Here is a 17,209-nt window from a genome sequence, read left to right as displayed (position 1 = left end):
TTCTTAAGTTGCTCAGTAATAAGATCCTCATCTAAATAAAACAAATTGGAGTTGTTATTATTATTTTTGTTGATAACTTCTTCATACTGATAAAGAAATATAAACTTAGATGTGTTTGTGTGAAAGACATTAGGAACTATTCTGTCCAACACAGTATAACACTTCAAATTTTATTGTGCTGCTCTCATTGATATATTCATGTTAATGCACATGCAGATTGAAGTAGTTGACATCATTTCAATCTGTTAAAGAAACAAAAGTATAGGCTAGTACATTAGGGAGAAACATACACTTGAAAAAAAGAATAAATTAATCAATAGGGGTAATTTATTGTCACAATACAATGGTGAAGTGATGATTAAATAGTGATACATAGAAATTGTAGATGAATATGCAAGGAACGGGATCAAGTTGGTCCCAATATAGGTTTGATTAATGATTGGGATAGTATCAAGTTCTTATGATCATAGTGGTCTGGTTGTTCTTCCAGCAGCTTTGCCACATAGAAGTGCATTCTTTGGAATTGGATATTCATCCCTGATGGATTCAACTGGTGAATATACTCGTAGATAGAATTGTTGTCCAAGGTATCGTCGTGCCCAAAATTCACTTCTCACATTCCACATACCGACATTGTCTAGTGCCACATAAATTGCAGTCCATGACTTAGGATATACCTGATACACAAATTTATCAGTAAGCTTTTGCTACATTTGGAAAATAAGGAATTAATAATCAAAGGGAAATTGACAAATACAAACAACTGACCTGTGTTGTACATCTTGAAACTGCATCTCTGAGGTTATACTGATTACGATTATCAGGACTCCACACGCCACCATCCATACTGCATAAAAAATGATATGTTTAAATTCAAATAATATGTTATGAAGTAAACATATTGAAGATTGATAGGGGGAAATTAAGTCTTACCCTACGACCCAGAAAGAATATCCATCAATGTGGTAGCTTTGAACTATGTCTTCATGGTTTTGAAACACAATCTCAACAAAGGCTCGAAAATCCGCACCCAGGACCGAGGTATCAAGAAACATGGGCTTTCCAGAAGGGGTATCTGGGATGCTTCCAACTTGGAAAACACCATCAATCTTGAAATAATCTGCTAGCTTCAAAGGAGTGTCATCAGAAGGAATAAAAGATACACTATTGATTGCATATCTTTGTTTCCCATTAACTTGTGCTGCTGCGCTCTCTAACATGAATGTCTTAGTTATGTTCACAAGACCATAATGATAGGACCCCTGTGGATTTGGCCTAGGCCCACTTGCAGTCAAGTTTGTCCTGCAAAAATGACAATATGTTAATTGTTGAACAATGTTAAAGTAATTGACCATTAATATTTGATTAGTGTTGTTGATGAACAAAGCTAATACCTGATTGAACGAGCTTGTTTGATAGACCAATCAATCTGAGTAGTTGGACCATCAGGAATTGGCCCAGAAATAGGTTGCTGAGAGTTACTATATCGAAGGGATGCAGTACTAGTTATAACTTGGTCGGTGAAACGAGTGGAAGCAACAATGTAGTAATCCTTAGGTGCTTGATCAGCTGTGATCAACACCGAATAAGATTGTCCAACATGAACATCAATTGATGAATAAGTAGTTTGTACAGTGTGAGTTCCCTCAACTTCCACCAATTTCAACTCATGCCCTTGAATCCTAAAGTTCAGAGTGTTCTGAAGCCCAACATTTGATATTCTAAGTCTATATGTTTTCCCTGTTGTACATTGACATTGTCATTCATAAATCAATAAATAACCTTAGAAATAATCTGTATATATTAATATTATAGGGGAGGCATGAATAGAAAAGTCTACCTTGTTCAACTGTGAATGATGTACCATTTGCACGACCATTAATCAAAACAGCTTGAGGGAATGGAAGTCTGTGTCCAAAATCTAGGACAGACTTCAATTTCTGAATTCATATATTAATATGTCAATAAAATGTATAAGACAAAAAATAGTTACACAATTGTTGTCCCACAAGTTGTGCTACTACATGTCCCACAAGTTGTGCTACTATATGTCCCACAAGATATGCTCGGGACATAGAAATAATAAAACTAATGATATACATTTGTGTTAAGTGTATGTTTGATTACCGTGTGATTGATTTGATACCAATCTCCAATTAGAATGGAATAATCATAAGCTGGGTCTGGAAATGGGACTGGGATCCTTGGTCTACTAAGGACTTTGATTGCTCCAAAGGCACCAGCTGCTTTGTGAAAAGCAAGAGATGGGAAATAAAAAAAGCTTCCAATTTGATCCTTTACTTGAAGTGTGTATGTGAAATTCTTGCCAGGAGGGATTGGGCATGTAGTTCCATAAACTCCATCCTGATAAGAATTTCTTCTTTGTTGAACACCATTCCTGTTAAGTATACAATCATTTCAATATGTATTTTTACTTTTAAATTTAATTCATTCACTATGCAAATTCATGTCCAATGAATCTAATGATTCATTATTCTTTAGGTTTAAAGAAAGTGCAACAACCAAATGAAAGTGATTAAAGCAAGGACATAAGAGTGTTTGAAATGAAATGGAGAACAAAAATTTCATTCTTATTTGGATCCCACATATTATTTTATAATTTATTATAACTTCCCATGAAACAAGAACAAAATATATTTTTTTCCTACAATAATAAACATCATTCATATTCTTATTTAGATCCTACAACATCTATTTATCTCCCCACTTTCCTTTAATTAAATTAAAGAACAAAAATAAAAATATAAGAACAACAAAAACAAAGTAAGTCAATTATCTTAAGGTGCCAAAATGAAGGGTGAGAACAACATTTATTATTAAACCCATTTTTGTTTTGTTTTCCTTTCCCATTCCCATTCCGTCATTGTGAGTGAATTTAATGAAAGATGAGGGTCACATGTCTTTAGTCACTATCAGTGACAGCAAAAAACAGAGATAAGGAAGTTACTTTGTTGCGGCCCAATTAATATTACCTAATGTAATTAGACAAAGATGCTTCTAATATAAATGTTTGCCTATGTTGAATTCTACATTTAATATAGTATATTTTGACCTTCAAACTTAGCTTAATTTTATGTATAAATATATAATATTTAATCATACTCACAGCAAATGCATGTACAGCCTTGGAAGAGAATAAAACATTTCACTTCTTGACTAATACATTTGAATCATAAGCAATAGCTAAAGCTAGTTTTGAAGGAATATTAGATGACCCAAATTTGCTTATTTTTGAAAGAAAAACAACATAAAGATATAGAAAGAGTGAGTATTTACCATGATATAAGAAACGGTTCAGGTAAGCTATTGTGTACATTGATAATCAAATTATCATTAGTAACAGAGTAGATTTCAGGACCTGGAAATTGTCCATTGATAAGAATGCCCTGAAAATGCAACATATCAATTAAGCATTGAGTGTAATTAGAGTAACATAATTTGAGAGTAAACATATCTTTCCTCTGGTACATATATGTATATATATAAATAAAGCAATGATATTATATAAACCTGTTGTTTAACACCGAGGGGATAAATGTCCCCATAGGTTATGTTCCAATCAAAGAATCTGTATGGGTCCTCAGCAGCAACGTGAACGACCTCCAAAAGAAGTGATGTTAAGAAGAAGCTAAGCATAGCACCAATGAGGTTCATGTTGTAAAGGAAATGCAAGAAGGAAAGTGTGGAGTTAGAAAATAACAAAGCACACAGTTGTGAATATATATGAATGTGAGAAGAGTAGGGTAAATACTAAATATGAGAAAGAATGAAAAAGAAAGCGCGGAAAAAGCAAATGAATATGGTTGTTGCCACACTGGTTGGGTAATGAATATTAAAACGGTGGGAAGTGAGAATGGAAAAGAGGTTATGAGTTATGACTGCGTGTGTTGTGTTATATTATTGTTTGCAATTTGCATTGTGCAAGCTGTGTATTTACGCAACACACGCTTTCTTCATTTTTTGTCGTTGCTTCTAAAACAAGTCTACTTAAACTTCACTTTCCAAAAAATAATTGTACGCGGAAACAATGATTATGGGTTTTATGGCTCTGTCGCTTCTGGGACATTCTATGTATATGCTGTTAGAGGAATCAATGCAAATTACAATACATATGAATGCATATGGAAGATTCGATAACACTGTTCACTGTTAATAGCCAACACGGTGGAGTTGACTACTTACTTCATTTTTTAGATTGATTCGTGTAAAGTTAACTTTCAAATGTGACACATGGGAATATGGGATAATGGGTAAGGATCCGAATTTATACATTTTATTTTATTAATTTCCTTTGTCAAGAATTATCACATTCTAATGCAATTATTTTCCACCTCCGTTGAGGTGGAGCGAATAAAAATTGTCCAATTCTTTTTTACGTTTGACTTCCTTATGCTTCTTCATCTATCTGCCATTCCTGAGAGTAAGATGTGAGAAAGAATAATGGATGAGTACTTTTCTACAATAAGGTAGGTACTTTTAATTCAATTCGGTAGGTGCCTCCGTCATTGATTCTGAAGTTTGCCTTAATTTAGGAAAAAACATATAATATTTCATTTACCTGTTTAACCATTTGTCAATGTTTTAAAAAAATAATTAAGAATGGACCTTTTTCACAACAACAAAATGCTAATTAGCTGCATAAAGAGAAAAAAAATTATAAAAGTAATGAACGTTGAATAATTTACACAAACACCTGCACTTCTTTTCCACTTTTGCTAAGCATGAAAAGATAGTATAATTACCCCTCAATTTATTTTACGAAGAAAAAGAGTAATACACAACCCTTGTTTGGCATTACCCCAAGGAGAATTCGAGAACATTCATCGGTAGAATCATGTGGCCAGGTGTCTTTGATACCAATTATTAACATTCACACGGTACATTAAAATATGAACACCTCAAATCAACCAAACCTACCAAAAAATGTTACCGTAAGGGACCATTGGATTCGAAGATGTTAAATGTTTGATTTCGAAAAACGATATTTATTCGGAGAAACAATTTTACACCATAAAAAGATTAGTTCCTTAGTCAAGAAATAAAAGCAAGCATATTAATCATTAATAGTAGTACAAAAAATCAACCCAACATCCAATACCATATAGAAAATAGAGTGTCATACATTGTCATTCTTTATCTCTCTTGTATTTTTTTATTTTTTGGTTACTAGTATTATACATGAATATAGAGGATAAATGTAAATTGTATGGCAGTGATAAGAGTGTTGTTAACTAAGTTAATTAAGTAAATCGGATATATTTGAAATAGAGTAGTAGAATTAGCGTTGTTGAGGAAGATAATGTTATCTTATCTTATCCAAATGCAAGCATGAAATTGGTGTGATTCCTTATCCTCATTTTCCTTCGTTCTCATTCCCACTCCCAGAAGCACAAGCAACTGAAGCAAGTAGATTAATGATGGAAGGTTTGTTGATGACTAAACCAGTTTCTCACCTGAATCTCTCTCCCTATCTCAACAAACTCCCTTTCTCTCCTATTTTCCCTTCCCACCTTCCCTTTCGCCCCAAACACACGAATCATACCTTTCTTCCTCTCTCTTCTCTCCACAATCAACAACAACAACAACAACAACCACTTACAGACACCACCACCGCTGAAGATGATTCCTACGGCGAAGTTAAACGAATCATCGGAAGCAGAGCTCTCAACGGCGCTACCGGTATGGAATATCTCATCGAGTGGAAAGACGGTCACACCCCTTCCTGGGTCCCCTCCGACTTCATAGCCGGAGACGTTCTCGCTGAGTATGAATCTCCCTGGTGGACCGCCGCTAAGAAAGCCGACGAAGCCGCCTTCAAGAGCCTCATCGAACTTGGCGACGAACGCGATGTTGACGCCGTCGATTCTGACGGCAGAACCGCTCTCCTCTTCGTCTCCGGCCTCGGCTCAGAGCCATGCGTACGCCTCCTCGCTGAAGCCGGCGCCAACCTCGACCACCGTGAAAACACCGGAGGACTCACCGCGCTGCACATGGCTGCCGGTTACGTAAAACCCGGCGTCGCGAAACTTCTCTTGGATCAAGGCGCGGATCCTGAAATCGAAGACAGTAGAGGAAAAACGCCTTTAGATCTTGCAAGGGAGATTCTGAAGGTAACACCGAAGGGGAATCCGATGCAATTCGGAAGAAGAATCGGACTGGAAGGAGTGGTTAGGGTTTTGGAGGAAGCGGTTTTCGAATATGCGGAAGTGGAGGAAATAATAGAGAAGAGAGGGAAGGGAGAGAATTTAGAATATTTAGTGAGGTGGAAAGACGGTGGAGCAAACGAGTGGGTGAAGGCGAGGTTAGTGGCGGAGGATTTGGTGAGGGATTACGAAGCTGGGCTTGAGTACGCGGTGGCGGAAGCGGTGGTTGATAGCAGAAACGGTGATGATGGGAAAATGGAGTATTTGGTTAAATGGGCTGATTTGGATGAGCCCACGTGGGAGCCTGAAGATAATGTTGATGATGAGCTTATTAAGGACTTTCAGCTTCGTAGCAACAATGTTATTGCTCCGTGATCTTTTTCAACTAGGATTCCTCTCCAGTACTGAAGAGTCGAGACTCGATCTTACTCCATTTCCTTGCGAGATTAGTAGTATTACTAGCATTCTTCAAAAAAATGTCATTTTCAGTGTTTCAATGCCAATATCTATTTCCTTTGCTAATCAATATTGTCCTTCAAAGTTTTTTCTATTTTTTTTTGTTAATCAATTAACATAATTATCAAATCAAAATTACAATACAAATTTATTCATTTATTTTTTATTACATGTTAATAACTATAATATAGTTTTTCTACTGGCTTGGGATAATAAGATATATTTTAGTGTGCATCAAGCTTATCCCCACTTCCAACTTGTTACAAGGGGGAGCCTTAATCTCCTCACTTGCAGTTAGCTACACTGATTAAGTGATAATATTCAAGTTTAACATAAATCATCATGTTTATTTATTGATAAACATTTATATGTGAATCTTTTCTGTAAATAAAAGATGTATGCACTGTGTATGAGTTTTATACTGTCTGTCATTACATCATCTATCATTGATATTTAATAATATATATCACACTATGAGATATTAAACAAATTATCTTCATCAAAATTTAAATACGAACTAGTCTACCATTTTTATTTGATACTAATTGGACCGCCCTATTATTGATTATTCAGCACATATTCAACGTAGATAAACATGTTAGCGTATCTGTGTGGACAAATAATTTTATATTTCCTATCATTGTATTTATATTTAAAAGCAGCTTCCCCTTTGGGTTTTGTTCATCGTCGTCGTCATCATCATCACATATTCGAGAACAATGGGGGTAAACAGAATGATGCAGAGGAAATCAGAATCGGAATTAAGCATGGAACTTTCTTCATCATCACCACCTCGTTCACCAACACGACAACCACTTTACTATGTTCAAAGCCCTTCTAACCATGATGTTGAGAAAATGTCTTATGGTTCAAGTCCTCCTGCTTCTCCACACCACCGTTACTCTATGTCTTCTCATATCCACCACTCACGTGAGTCTTCCAATTCTCTTAACAACCCTTCTTCTGTCCCTTGGATTAGACTTCATCCTCACCCTAACCTTGATGATGATGATGAAGAAGAAGATCTTCACAATATTCCTCATAAGATTCGTTTGTATTTTTGTCTCTTCTTGCTTTTTATCCTGCTTTTCACTTTCTTCTCTTTGATTCTTTGGGGTGCCAGCAAGAATTACAACCCTCCTCTCATCGTTAAGGTACATCATTATGAGATATATATTCTCATAAACAATTGTATGAGTTTTATATATTGTCATTGCATCATTACTGTTGATTGATTTTTAATTATTGTTGACTTTTAAGAAAAGATAATCTAAATGAACGATAAAGGATGAAGTGGATATGTATAAATCTTTATACTCTTCATATAATTCCATTTCATTGCATTCTCTTATCTCCACGACATCCTAAGTCAAACTATGTATGATTAACATTGCATGTAGTCCTCCACCTCTCGTTTTTTGAGTTTTTACCCTTGCATTTCAATCTAGTATGCAATTTTTGTGTAGAAAAACTATTCATAAAAGAAGAGAAAATAAGTATTTACTATCAATTTTTTTACATCATTTACAATTTAGATACTGATTGTGTATACAACATTTTTTTAATGTGGAGTGCCACTTTTCATAATATTTTTTTTATATCTTTGATTCCGAAACCTAAAGGTAATGCATTAGTTAAATTCATTTAATTAATATTTTATGATTGTTCGTGCGTGCCTCATTCATTTCATTGCCGTTCTCTTTCTGTGTGTTTCCTTCCACATTTCATTGACTAGGGATGGTTCATTCACATATTTTAAATTCCATAACTGCCCTCTTGTATTTAACTATGTTGCCGTTTTCGTTTGAATGGACCCAATCGATAATAATAAAAAATGGCTAATTAGGTTGAATTTAGAAAGAATTGGTTGGGTGCAAAATCTACTCATCAACATGCAATACATTATTCACCATTCATTTAAATTACACTTTTAAAAAAAATCAACAATGATTAAATATCAATGGTGGATGATGCAATGTTTCAATCTGATTATTGCTTGGTTCTTTTGTTTTGGACTAAGTTGTCTATTTGTTATGAATGTGTGGTAAACAGAACATAGTGTTCGAGAATGTGAATGTTCAATCAGGGAATGATGGAAGTGGGGTACCCACAGATATGTTATCATTGAACTCAACGGTTGGGATCATATATAGAAATCCAGCTACTTTCTTCGGAGTCCACGTCACTTCCACTCCTCTTCTACTTACCTATTACCACCTTCAACTAGCTTCTGGCCAGGTATATACATTATTACATTTTTATTAATTAACCTTTATTTTAGTATTCATTAGTAGGACTAAGGCATGATCATTGTTCATAATAGATAGAGAAGTTCTATGAGTCGAGGAAGAGTCAAAGGAAGTTAGCAGTAATGGTTTCAGGATATCAGGTTCCACTCTATGGTGGGGGCTCAGATTTTGGGAATATTGGTAATAAAAAGAATATGGATAGTCTTACATTGCCTCTAAACCTCACTTTTGTTGTCAGATCAAGAGCTTACATATTGGGAAGATTGGTTAAGTCTACATTCTATAGAACAATTACATGTTCTCTCACTTTGCATGGCAATCAACTTGGAAATTCACTAAATTTGACGGATTCATGTGTCTTCAACTAATTTATTTATTCTAGATCTTGTTATTTATCATTTCTCACACCCAACATCTTTATATTATGGATGCTGAATCTATATAAATATACCCCAGTGAGTGCTAATGTTGTTATATGTAATTTGTGTTCAAGTACAATTCATTTTTCCTTCAGTTTTAGACACTTGGTCATATTTTATCAGATCAGTAATTTGGGGCTGACCCTGTTTATAATGTTGTGCATAGTTAGAGAGTATCTATTGTGGACTCAAATATGTTAACCCAAAATATTAATTCCAAACTTGAAGCTTCATCGAAAACTTTGCCTAGCTTAACAATAAAAGAATATAATCACTATTTGGTGCTTGAGTAGATGTTGTTATTTTTAAGGATGGAAGAAGTTAGCTTTTAAGCCTCTGATAATTAGAGTTCTTAAAGCTGCAGTTACCAATAGAGCGCCTAAAATCATTCCTAAACAACCAAGTGCAATGTTGAAGCACCATACAACACCCTTTTTGCGAGGTTTCTTGATAGCTAACCACATGAAACAAGGGTATGCGTATGTTATAGGCACAAGGGTCATCCCTCCAAGCAACAGTGATAGGCTTGGCAGAAATGGGAACGTGACTGCTATAAAGAATGTCAACCCTCCAAAGAATATACGGAAGCATGTTCTCACCAATCTTGGGCATCTATGATTCTTGATCACAGTGTATCTTATTTCAAGGTTGTCAAAAACAGGCATGGCATAGACTTGGAAGCTAGTCAAACAATGTATTATTAGTAAAACATACATTGCACCCATTGTGAATTTAGATACTTGTTCCCTGTGGAATTGTGGGAATGCAATTAACAACCCTCCATTTATCTGATTTCCATATGCCCAGAATCCTACTATTGCAAGGGGAAATATGCATATAGCAATTAATATATATGCAATGGTCACTCCTCTACGCATTGGTTTTTCTGATGTCTCTTCCACATTTGAAGGCAGCGTCCCCTACATAACCAAAATCCATACTACTTTAGTAGTTAATCCAATGAGAATCTAATGTAAAGCATGCATAAGCAAATCATGAATATATCATAATATCATATACTTATGACTTGCCTGTATCTCGAGCAAAACATTGTGACCCCTGAAAGCTATGACAATGAGTCCAATGGCATTGATAATGTCAGTGAAGTTAGCCATATCAGAATGATCTTTGGACAAGGATGTAGTGTAGGACACAGAAGTGGGTCTACCATTCCTAACAGAGAGGGTCCAAAAGAGAGTGCAATAAGTAATAGCACTGACACCACCAATGAGAGAGACATAGGCCACAGAGTTAAGGTTGGGCAATTGAGCCATGAGAATGGCCAAACATGTAAAAACCAAAAACCACTCAGCACCACTTAGTGAGTGGGAGTTACACGTTAGGTTATGATCATTATCACACAGTGTCTTGAACAAAAGCTTCATTGTCCCACCACCTGTGATGATAAGAATGACGCAGTTGCCTCCTGAAAGATACATCACTGGGAATAATGCTGCCACTTTACCTAACCTTCTTCCTGATATGATGCATAGTAAAGTTTAAATATCCACAATTAATGTCAATATCAATTAGTCTTGTTAATCTTTTCAAAATGAGATGTGCTCCATCTAAATCAAATCTATATATAAAATTAGTAATGTGAATATTGATATTAACCACTCCTTCTAATTTCTAAATGTGTATGAAATGAAGAAAAAAGATACCCTGTGATGAAATAGCACTAATTTACAAATAAAGATTTACGATTGTTAATATCATACCAAAAGCAGCCATGGCGAGGAAGAGGTATCTGCTGTGACGAATTCCAGGGAAAGATTCATGAAGTTTAATAAGCAGAAATATTGTATACAGCTGCCACACAAATGCTATTGACAAAGACACACTACCCCATACCCTATAAGATAGATATTTAGAAAATGTCAATAGGATATTCACCATTTATTTATCTTATTTATATTTGAGAGTTTATGATAATAAGAGGAAAAAATGTATCAACATATGAGTTTTATACAATATTATTACATCATTTATCATTCATTTTCATAACTAAATGCTAGGCTACTTCTACTTAGTTTTGCATACATGCACGTGACTATGTGTGCGGTTGCCCTGGTTGCAAGGATAACTTCAAAATACAGTTGACCAGTATTTCTCTAATATAATACTGAAGAAAAGTTTGAGGAGTAGAATCCAAAGGACAACAATTAATAGTCCAGATTTAAGTAAACAAAACATTATTCCTCTAAATTTAACCTTTAGTATTTGTAGTATTTCTATCTGAAAAACCAAAGCCATGCATGCATTCAGGTGAAAAATGTCGTTGAAACACACTCTTGTTGGTTTTGTGGCATAATAAAAATCTCGCTTGACATATAAATATATAATATAGTGGACAGCGCTTGAACAACTATAAAGGGATGGAAATTTTGTGTGTTCGACTAGTTGGCAACTGTAATTGTCTTATATTAGAATTTCTTATATAAAAATTGGTTATCTTTAAACAGGTAAACACCGATTTCATTGGCACAATCGATTTGTTAACGAGGTTTAGTTAAGTGTGTCTATGTCCCCGTGAACATTGAAAATAAACATTACAAACTTTAGCACACCTACGAGGCCAATTACCTACAGAGTGTTTATATTTGATGCATATTGTGTATAATATTGATACTCAACCCTAATCAAATGCTAATGGTTATATATAAATTGTTTGATAAAGTTAAAACAAATTATTTGATTTATAGATAAAGTTAAAAAAATGGTATAATTAAAGTAAGATACTTACCAACCAAGAGTAGCAAAAGCCAAAGGAAGCATGAGAGCTTGAAATCCGATGTTAGAATTGAGAATATGGAAAGCTGCATAGAAGGTATTCCCATTTCTGGACTCAGTGAGAGGAAGCCAAGCATCTTTGGGAAATCGTTGAAGCTGTTGTGGCTGGGTAATGATAGGAGAAGGATGAGAATCAGAGATAGAAGGGTATTGTGGTTCAAAATTAGATGATGGATCAATTTGTATGAATAGAGGAGAAAGTGGAGATTTGAATGTTCCATCTACTTCTCCCATATTTATGTGTAGAATGAACAAATTCAAGAAATAATGAATGGTAATATACAGAGCAATATAATGTAATAACACCAACCAAGGACAAAATTGTTTTTTGTGTGAACAGAAAATGTTGTGGTAGTTGCTTGGAAGTTAAAAGTTTGAAGATTAATGAAATGGAAATGGAGAAATTAGTCATATATATAGAATTGATGTTGAAGGTACAACGAGTTGGTTCCACTTTTTAAGGATGACATCATCATGCTGATCTCATCTGAGGTTGTAATAGCCTTCAGACAGCTAACACTAATTGACTCAAATTGGAGTACGTACCCTATGACGCAACTCCATCTCCATCATTTGTAGTTTTTTTCTAAGCCAATTTTTTCACACTATTAAATATCTTGTATTATATTTTTACTTTTTATATGCATCTCCTTCCCGAATTTAATATATATATACTAACCGTGTAAGAATTTTTTATATTATCAATTGTTGACACTCAAATAAAAATAATATAAATCAATAATAAATAATATGTTGATAAAATATAAAATAGACAAAATATTAAATTTTGTCTGTTAAGCCAATACAAACATGTATGTGTTCACTTAAATCTTTGTGTTAGAGCAAAACATGCTCCAATAATTATTTAAGTAAAACAATTATTTGATTTTGATGCTACCGTTTTAGCAGCCATCTAGGTAAAGAGGAAAAGGAATATAGCAAAATGAAAATTGTATTGGAATTGATAGTTGAAGAAAGAATGGCAAGAAAAGTACCCAGTTTCTCTCCTGTGCCAATTTTTTAATAGGGAGGTTGACTTGGCCCCAAATTCATGTGATGTGAGATAGGAAAATGCTGTTTTTCTTGCGTTTTTTATTTACTATGCCATGTTTGAATTGAACTCTCTCAACTCACTATCTTCTTCCATTAGATTATGCATAGTCTTTCATGGTATTCCACAAATTAGATCACTAATATAAAATCTTGTTTTTTATAAAGTAAATTAGATTTTTGTTTACATTATCAAAATAAACCTTGTTCTTCTACCTTCTTTAAATATACTTTTATTAAATATTTTTCATCAAGTATTTTTACTATAAATTTTATATTTTTTATATATCATATATTGAATGGTGTCAATGCAAAATTGCTATATAAAACCAAAAAATGTAAAATATGTACGGTGTTTATATAAAAATTTACACATATACGCTACATCATTTACTATTTATTGAATTATTTTTTCTGAAAACTCAATGATAATTAAATATCAACGGTAAATAATACAATAATAATGTACAAAACTTATAAACAATTAATATAGAATAATGTCGTATGTCCGTCAAAATTTAGACAGATACAGTTTCTCATATTTCTGTTCATATAGTAAAGTAACAGTTTAATATCTATTCACTAATCAATGTAAAATTTTTTACCCTATGAATATATTATTTATCATTGATTTATATTACTTTTGTTTAAGTGTCGATAATAATTAATAAATCAACGGTGAATAATTGATCTTATGACCCATGTGTGTTTATTGTTTGGTGGAGACATGATAGACAATGAATTTTGATTCTAGGCCATTTGTTCCTTTGGACTTGCCTTCCATACATGTTTGATCGTTTTCTTCATAATTGGGTCAGGAAACAAGGCTCAACGTTTTGGGCCCTGCTAGCTTAGCCCTTTAAGCATCTACCCGCACCTTAACTAACTTTTAGAGATCAAGTGTTCGTTTGAGTTGTTTAAGGAACTAGCCTATTGTTTGATTGGGGAGGCATGCTTTATAATTGTCGATATCTTCAAAGAGATCATTTTAGCTATCAATTATAGGGAAATTCAATGGTTTCAATTAATGAGTATATCTAAACTAATAGATGTTCATAAAATTAATGACTATGATGTGAAGTAAATTTAAAAAACTTATTATTGAAGTAAATGTATCTCACTCCGTCTTGAAAATCAAACAAATCACTCACCAACTAAGTGTTTATACTAACAATGATATTTGAGGATTTCTCACACATAATATGTTGGGTTTAGAAATAGGCATTTGAATCTGGTTGTGGAATCAAACTCAACTTTTACTATGATTTCCTCTTGCGTAAGGTGGAAAATTCTAATAATAGACTTACCTAAACTGAATGAAAAGAAATTAACATATTGGTTATGCGTTTTTCTTATAGGCCTAGTCCCTTGTTTACCAATAGAAACTTTAAATTTGGGATTAATCACTCTATTTGATTTCCACTTGTATCTTTCCAAGCTTAGTTTAGTTTAGTAAAATAACAGTGTCGGTAAAGTAAATGCAAGTCGGTCAGAAACATCCGAAAATGAGAAAAGTTTTAGCACCGAATCTTATTAGTCATCATCACCTAGTAATAACAGCAATATAGCACACATACTATACTAACATTTATCACATATTATAGTAAAAAAACACAATACTTAATGCACCACAGTGGGTACCAACAAAACATCCACTTAGTTACTAAAAAAGAAACACGTTCACACGTAACACGTTGATGATGGATGAAGATTACATGTTCCATATGGTGTCCTAAGTACCAAATTAATTAGATTATTTAAGTTTATTAATGAAAAAACAAGTACTATAAAATAACATAAAAGACAATATGAAATATTATTTTTATTTTTTTATTTATCATAAAATCATATTTTTTCATTGAAAACATGAGAAAAACAATCAGTTATTTATAAGGAGATACTTTTTTTGTGTTTGAGATTGGTGCATAGTCGGTGAGTGGAGTCAGAAAACGAGTGAGCCCATTTACTTTGTTTGATTCTTATCTAACAAATAGTAGAATATTTATGGAAATGCTGAGCTGGTCACCAATACTTAATTCCTATATATATACTTCAACTTCTTGCATTGCTTTCATATCCACTTTACATTACTTCCAATCAAAACAAAACAACAAACACTTATACTTATACATGGCTTTCCTTCTTTGTTTCTTCATCTTCTTTTTTGCTTCATCTGCTACTGCTACTGCTTGTGATACCTGTGTGCATCAAACCAAGGCTACCCACTTCTCCAAAGCCTCTGCTCTTTCATGTAAATATCATTCATTACCTTTAATATTTGTTTCACTTTAGAGTAAAAGATGTATATATTATACTGTCATTGCATCATTCACTATTCATTTTTTAATCGTCATTGACTCTTGAATAAAAGTATTATAAATGAACGATGAATGATTCGAAAGTGTATAAATCTTTACAAAGTCAATGTTTATATTTGTCTGAGTTTATAGGCCTTATTATACATTAACTTGTTGTGTGGGTTTGAATTGATATATTCAGCTGGGGCATGTGGATATGGCTCCCTTGCATTGGGCTTAAGTAATGGACAGCTTGCAGCTGCAGTCCCTTCACTTTTCAAAGATGGAGCTGGTTGTGGTGCCTGTTTTCAGGTACCAAATTTCATTTCTCTTGATACAAATAATTTAGAGGTTTTTTTAATGTCATGATCATTAATATATTGTTGTAATAAATGCATAATAATTTGATGCAGATAAGATGCAAGAATCCCAGTCTATGCACAAAAGCAGGTACCAGAGTGGTAGTGAGTGATCTTAATCACAATAATCAAACAGACTTTGTCTTAAGCAGCAGGGCCTTCACAGCCATGGCTCAGAAGGGTAAGGGCCAACAAATATTGAAGCTTGGCATTGTTGACATTGAATATAAGAGGTAAAGTTCCTTTTTTTTTATGTACCTATCTATGGTTTTGCTTGTTTGTCCCCATTTTCCACCTCCCACCACAAAATGAGAACAGGGCCAACAATTAAATAATGATTAATTACCCATTTTAGTCTGTCATGTTTTTTGAACTTATCAGTTTTGTCTTTCAAAAATTGTAAAACCGAAATGGTTGCCAAATTTTTTAAATGTGGATCAAATTAGTCTTTTTTGGGTCAAATTAGTCTCTACCAAATGTTTTAAAACATGCTAAAAATGACTAATTTGACCTACATTTGAAATTTTTGTAGATCACTTTGGATTTTTTCAATTTTTGAGGGACCAAATTGGTAAACTCAAAAAATATAAGGGACTAAAATTAATATTTAGAATCAAATAATATGACACTCCCTTGCACAATCATGGAACAATTACTATCAGCTAGCAACGGTCATTAGCAGTAATGTATAATGCTAATATATTAATATTGTAGTAGTAATGTATAATGTGAGATATTTTATGAACATGCAAACAGAGATAATATCAATTTTTATATGCATCATGAATGAAGTGTTAATGAATCTTGTTTATTGGAACAGAATACCTTGTGATTACAAAAATCAGAAATTAGCAGTCCGTGTAGAAGAATCAAGCCAAAAACCAAATTACTTAGCAATTCAGTTTTTGTACCAAGGGGGTCAAACAGAGATAGTAGCAGTTGATGTAGCCCGGGTAAGTAATAATGTTATGTATACATGGGATACACCAAATAATTTGGTTACCTATTTCATTATTAATTGGATAAAAATGTGAACTTTGACTAGGTTGGATCTTCAAACTGGAGTTTCTTGAGCAGAAAACATGGTGTAGTGTGGGACACAAACAGGGTTCCAGAAGGTCCATTGCAATTCAGGATGGTGGTAACTGCAGGGTATGATGGAAAATGGATATGGGCACAGAAGGTTTTACCTGCTGATTGGAAAACTGGGGTGGTGTATGACTCTGGTGTTCAGATCACTGATATTGCACAAGAGGGTTGTTCCCCCTGTCATGAACAGAATTGGTCATGATTCATGATTCATGAATAATAACACATACATAGAGATATAGGCTTCAACTTTATTCATGCTATAGTATAGAAGTAGTTTTAATAAACTTACAAGTTTAGCTACAAACATTTTGTTTTTGCTATAGTTTTTTA

At 33.7% G+C, this 17,209-nt stretch overlaps 5 protein-coding genes across 5 annotated transcripts; 3 read left to right on the top strand and 2 right to left on the bottom strand.

The window, feature by feature from the left end:
- LOC109353162 (L-ascorbate oxidase homolog) lies at positions 148–3,741 on the bottom strand. The gene is made up of 8 exons (XM_019595362.1): positions 3,532–3,741; positions 3,298–3,407; positions 2,128–2,398; positions 1,841–1,940; positions 1,395–1,740; positions 934–1,302; positions 769–847; positions 148–677 (listed from the first exon to the last, which is right to left on the bottom strand). The coding sequence occupies exons 1-8, from the start codon at positions 3,673–3,675 to the stop codon at positions 465–467; spliced, it is 1,632 nt and encodes a 543-aa protein (XP_019450907.1). The 5' UTR covers positions 3,676–3,741; the 3' UTR covers positions 148–464.
- LOC109353165 (signal recognition particle 43 kDa protein, chloroplastic) lies at positions 5,339–6,662 on the top strand. The gene has a single exon (XM_019595365.1). The coding sequence runs from the start codon at positions 5,436–5,438 to the stop codon at positions 6,537–6,539; it is 1,104 nt and encodes a 367-aa protein (XP_019450910.1). The 5' UTR covers positions 5,339–5,435; the 3' UTR covers positions 6,540–6,662.
- Positions 7,290–9,388, top strand: LOC109353168. Its single transcript, XM_019595367.1, has 3 exons — positions 7,290–7,774; positions 8,673–8,858; positions 8,944–9,388. The coding sequence occupies exons 1-3, from the start codon at positions 7,340–7,342 to the stop codon at positions 9,235–9,237; spliced, it is 915 nt and encodes a 304-aa protein (XP_019450912.1). The 5' UTR covers positions 7,290–7,339; the 3' UTR covers positions 9,238–9,388.
- On the bottom strand, positions 9,547–12,437 carry LOC109353163 (lysine histidine transporter-like 8). The gene is made up of 4 exons (XM_019595363.1): positions 12,035–12,437; positions 11,010–11,143; positions 10,320–10,765; positions 9,547–10,208 (listed from the first exon to the last, which is right to left on the bottom strand). Exons 1-4 carry the CDS (start codon positions 12,313–12,315, stop codon positions 9,594–9,596), a joined length of 1,476 nt encoding a protein of 491 aa, XP_019450908.1. The 5' UTR covers positions 12,316–12,437; the 3' UTR covers positions 9,547–9,593.
- On the top strand, positions 15,232–17,209 carry LOC109353166 (expansin-like A2). The gene is made up of 5 exons (XM_019595366.1): positions 15,232–15,382; positions 15,631–15,740; positions 15,842–16,020; positions 16,608–16,740; positions 16,833–17,209. The coding sequence occupies exons 1-5, from the start codon at positions 15,262–15,264 to the stop codon at positions 17,076–17,078; spliced, it is 789 nt and encodes a 262-aa protein (XP_019450911.1). The 5' UTR covers positions 15,232–15,261; the 3' UTR covers positions 17,079–17,209.

The sequence above is a fragment of the Lupinus angustifolius genome, chromosome LG07, assembly GCF_001865875.1.
Source record: "Lupinus angustifolius cultivar Tanjil chromosome LG07, LupAngTanjil_v1.0, whole genome shotgun sequence".
NCBI classification, from domain to species: Eukaryota; Viridiplantae; Streptophyta; class Magnoliopsida; order Fabales; family Fabaceae; genus Lupinus; species Lupinus angustifolius.
This window is presented reverse-complemented; position numbering and strand designations above follow the sequence as displayed.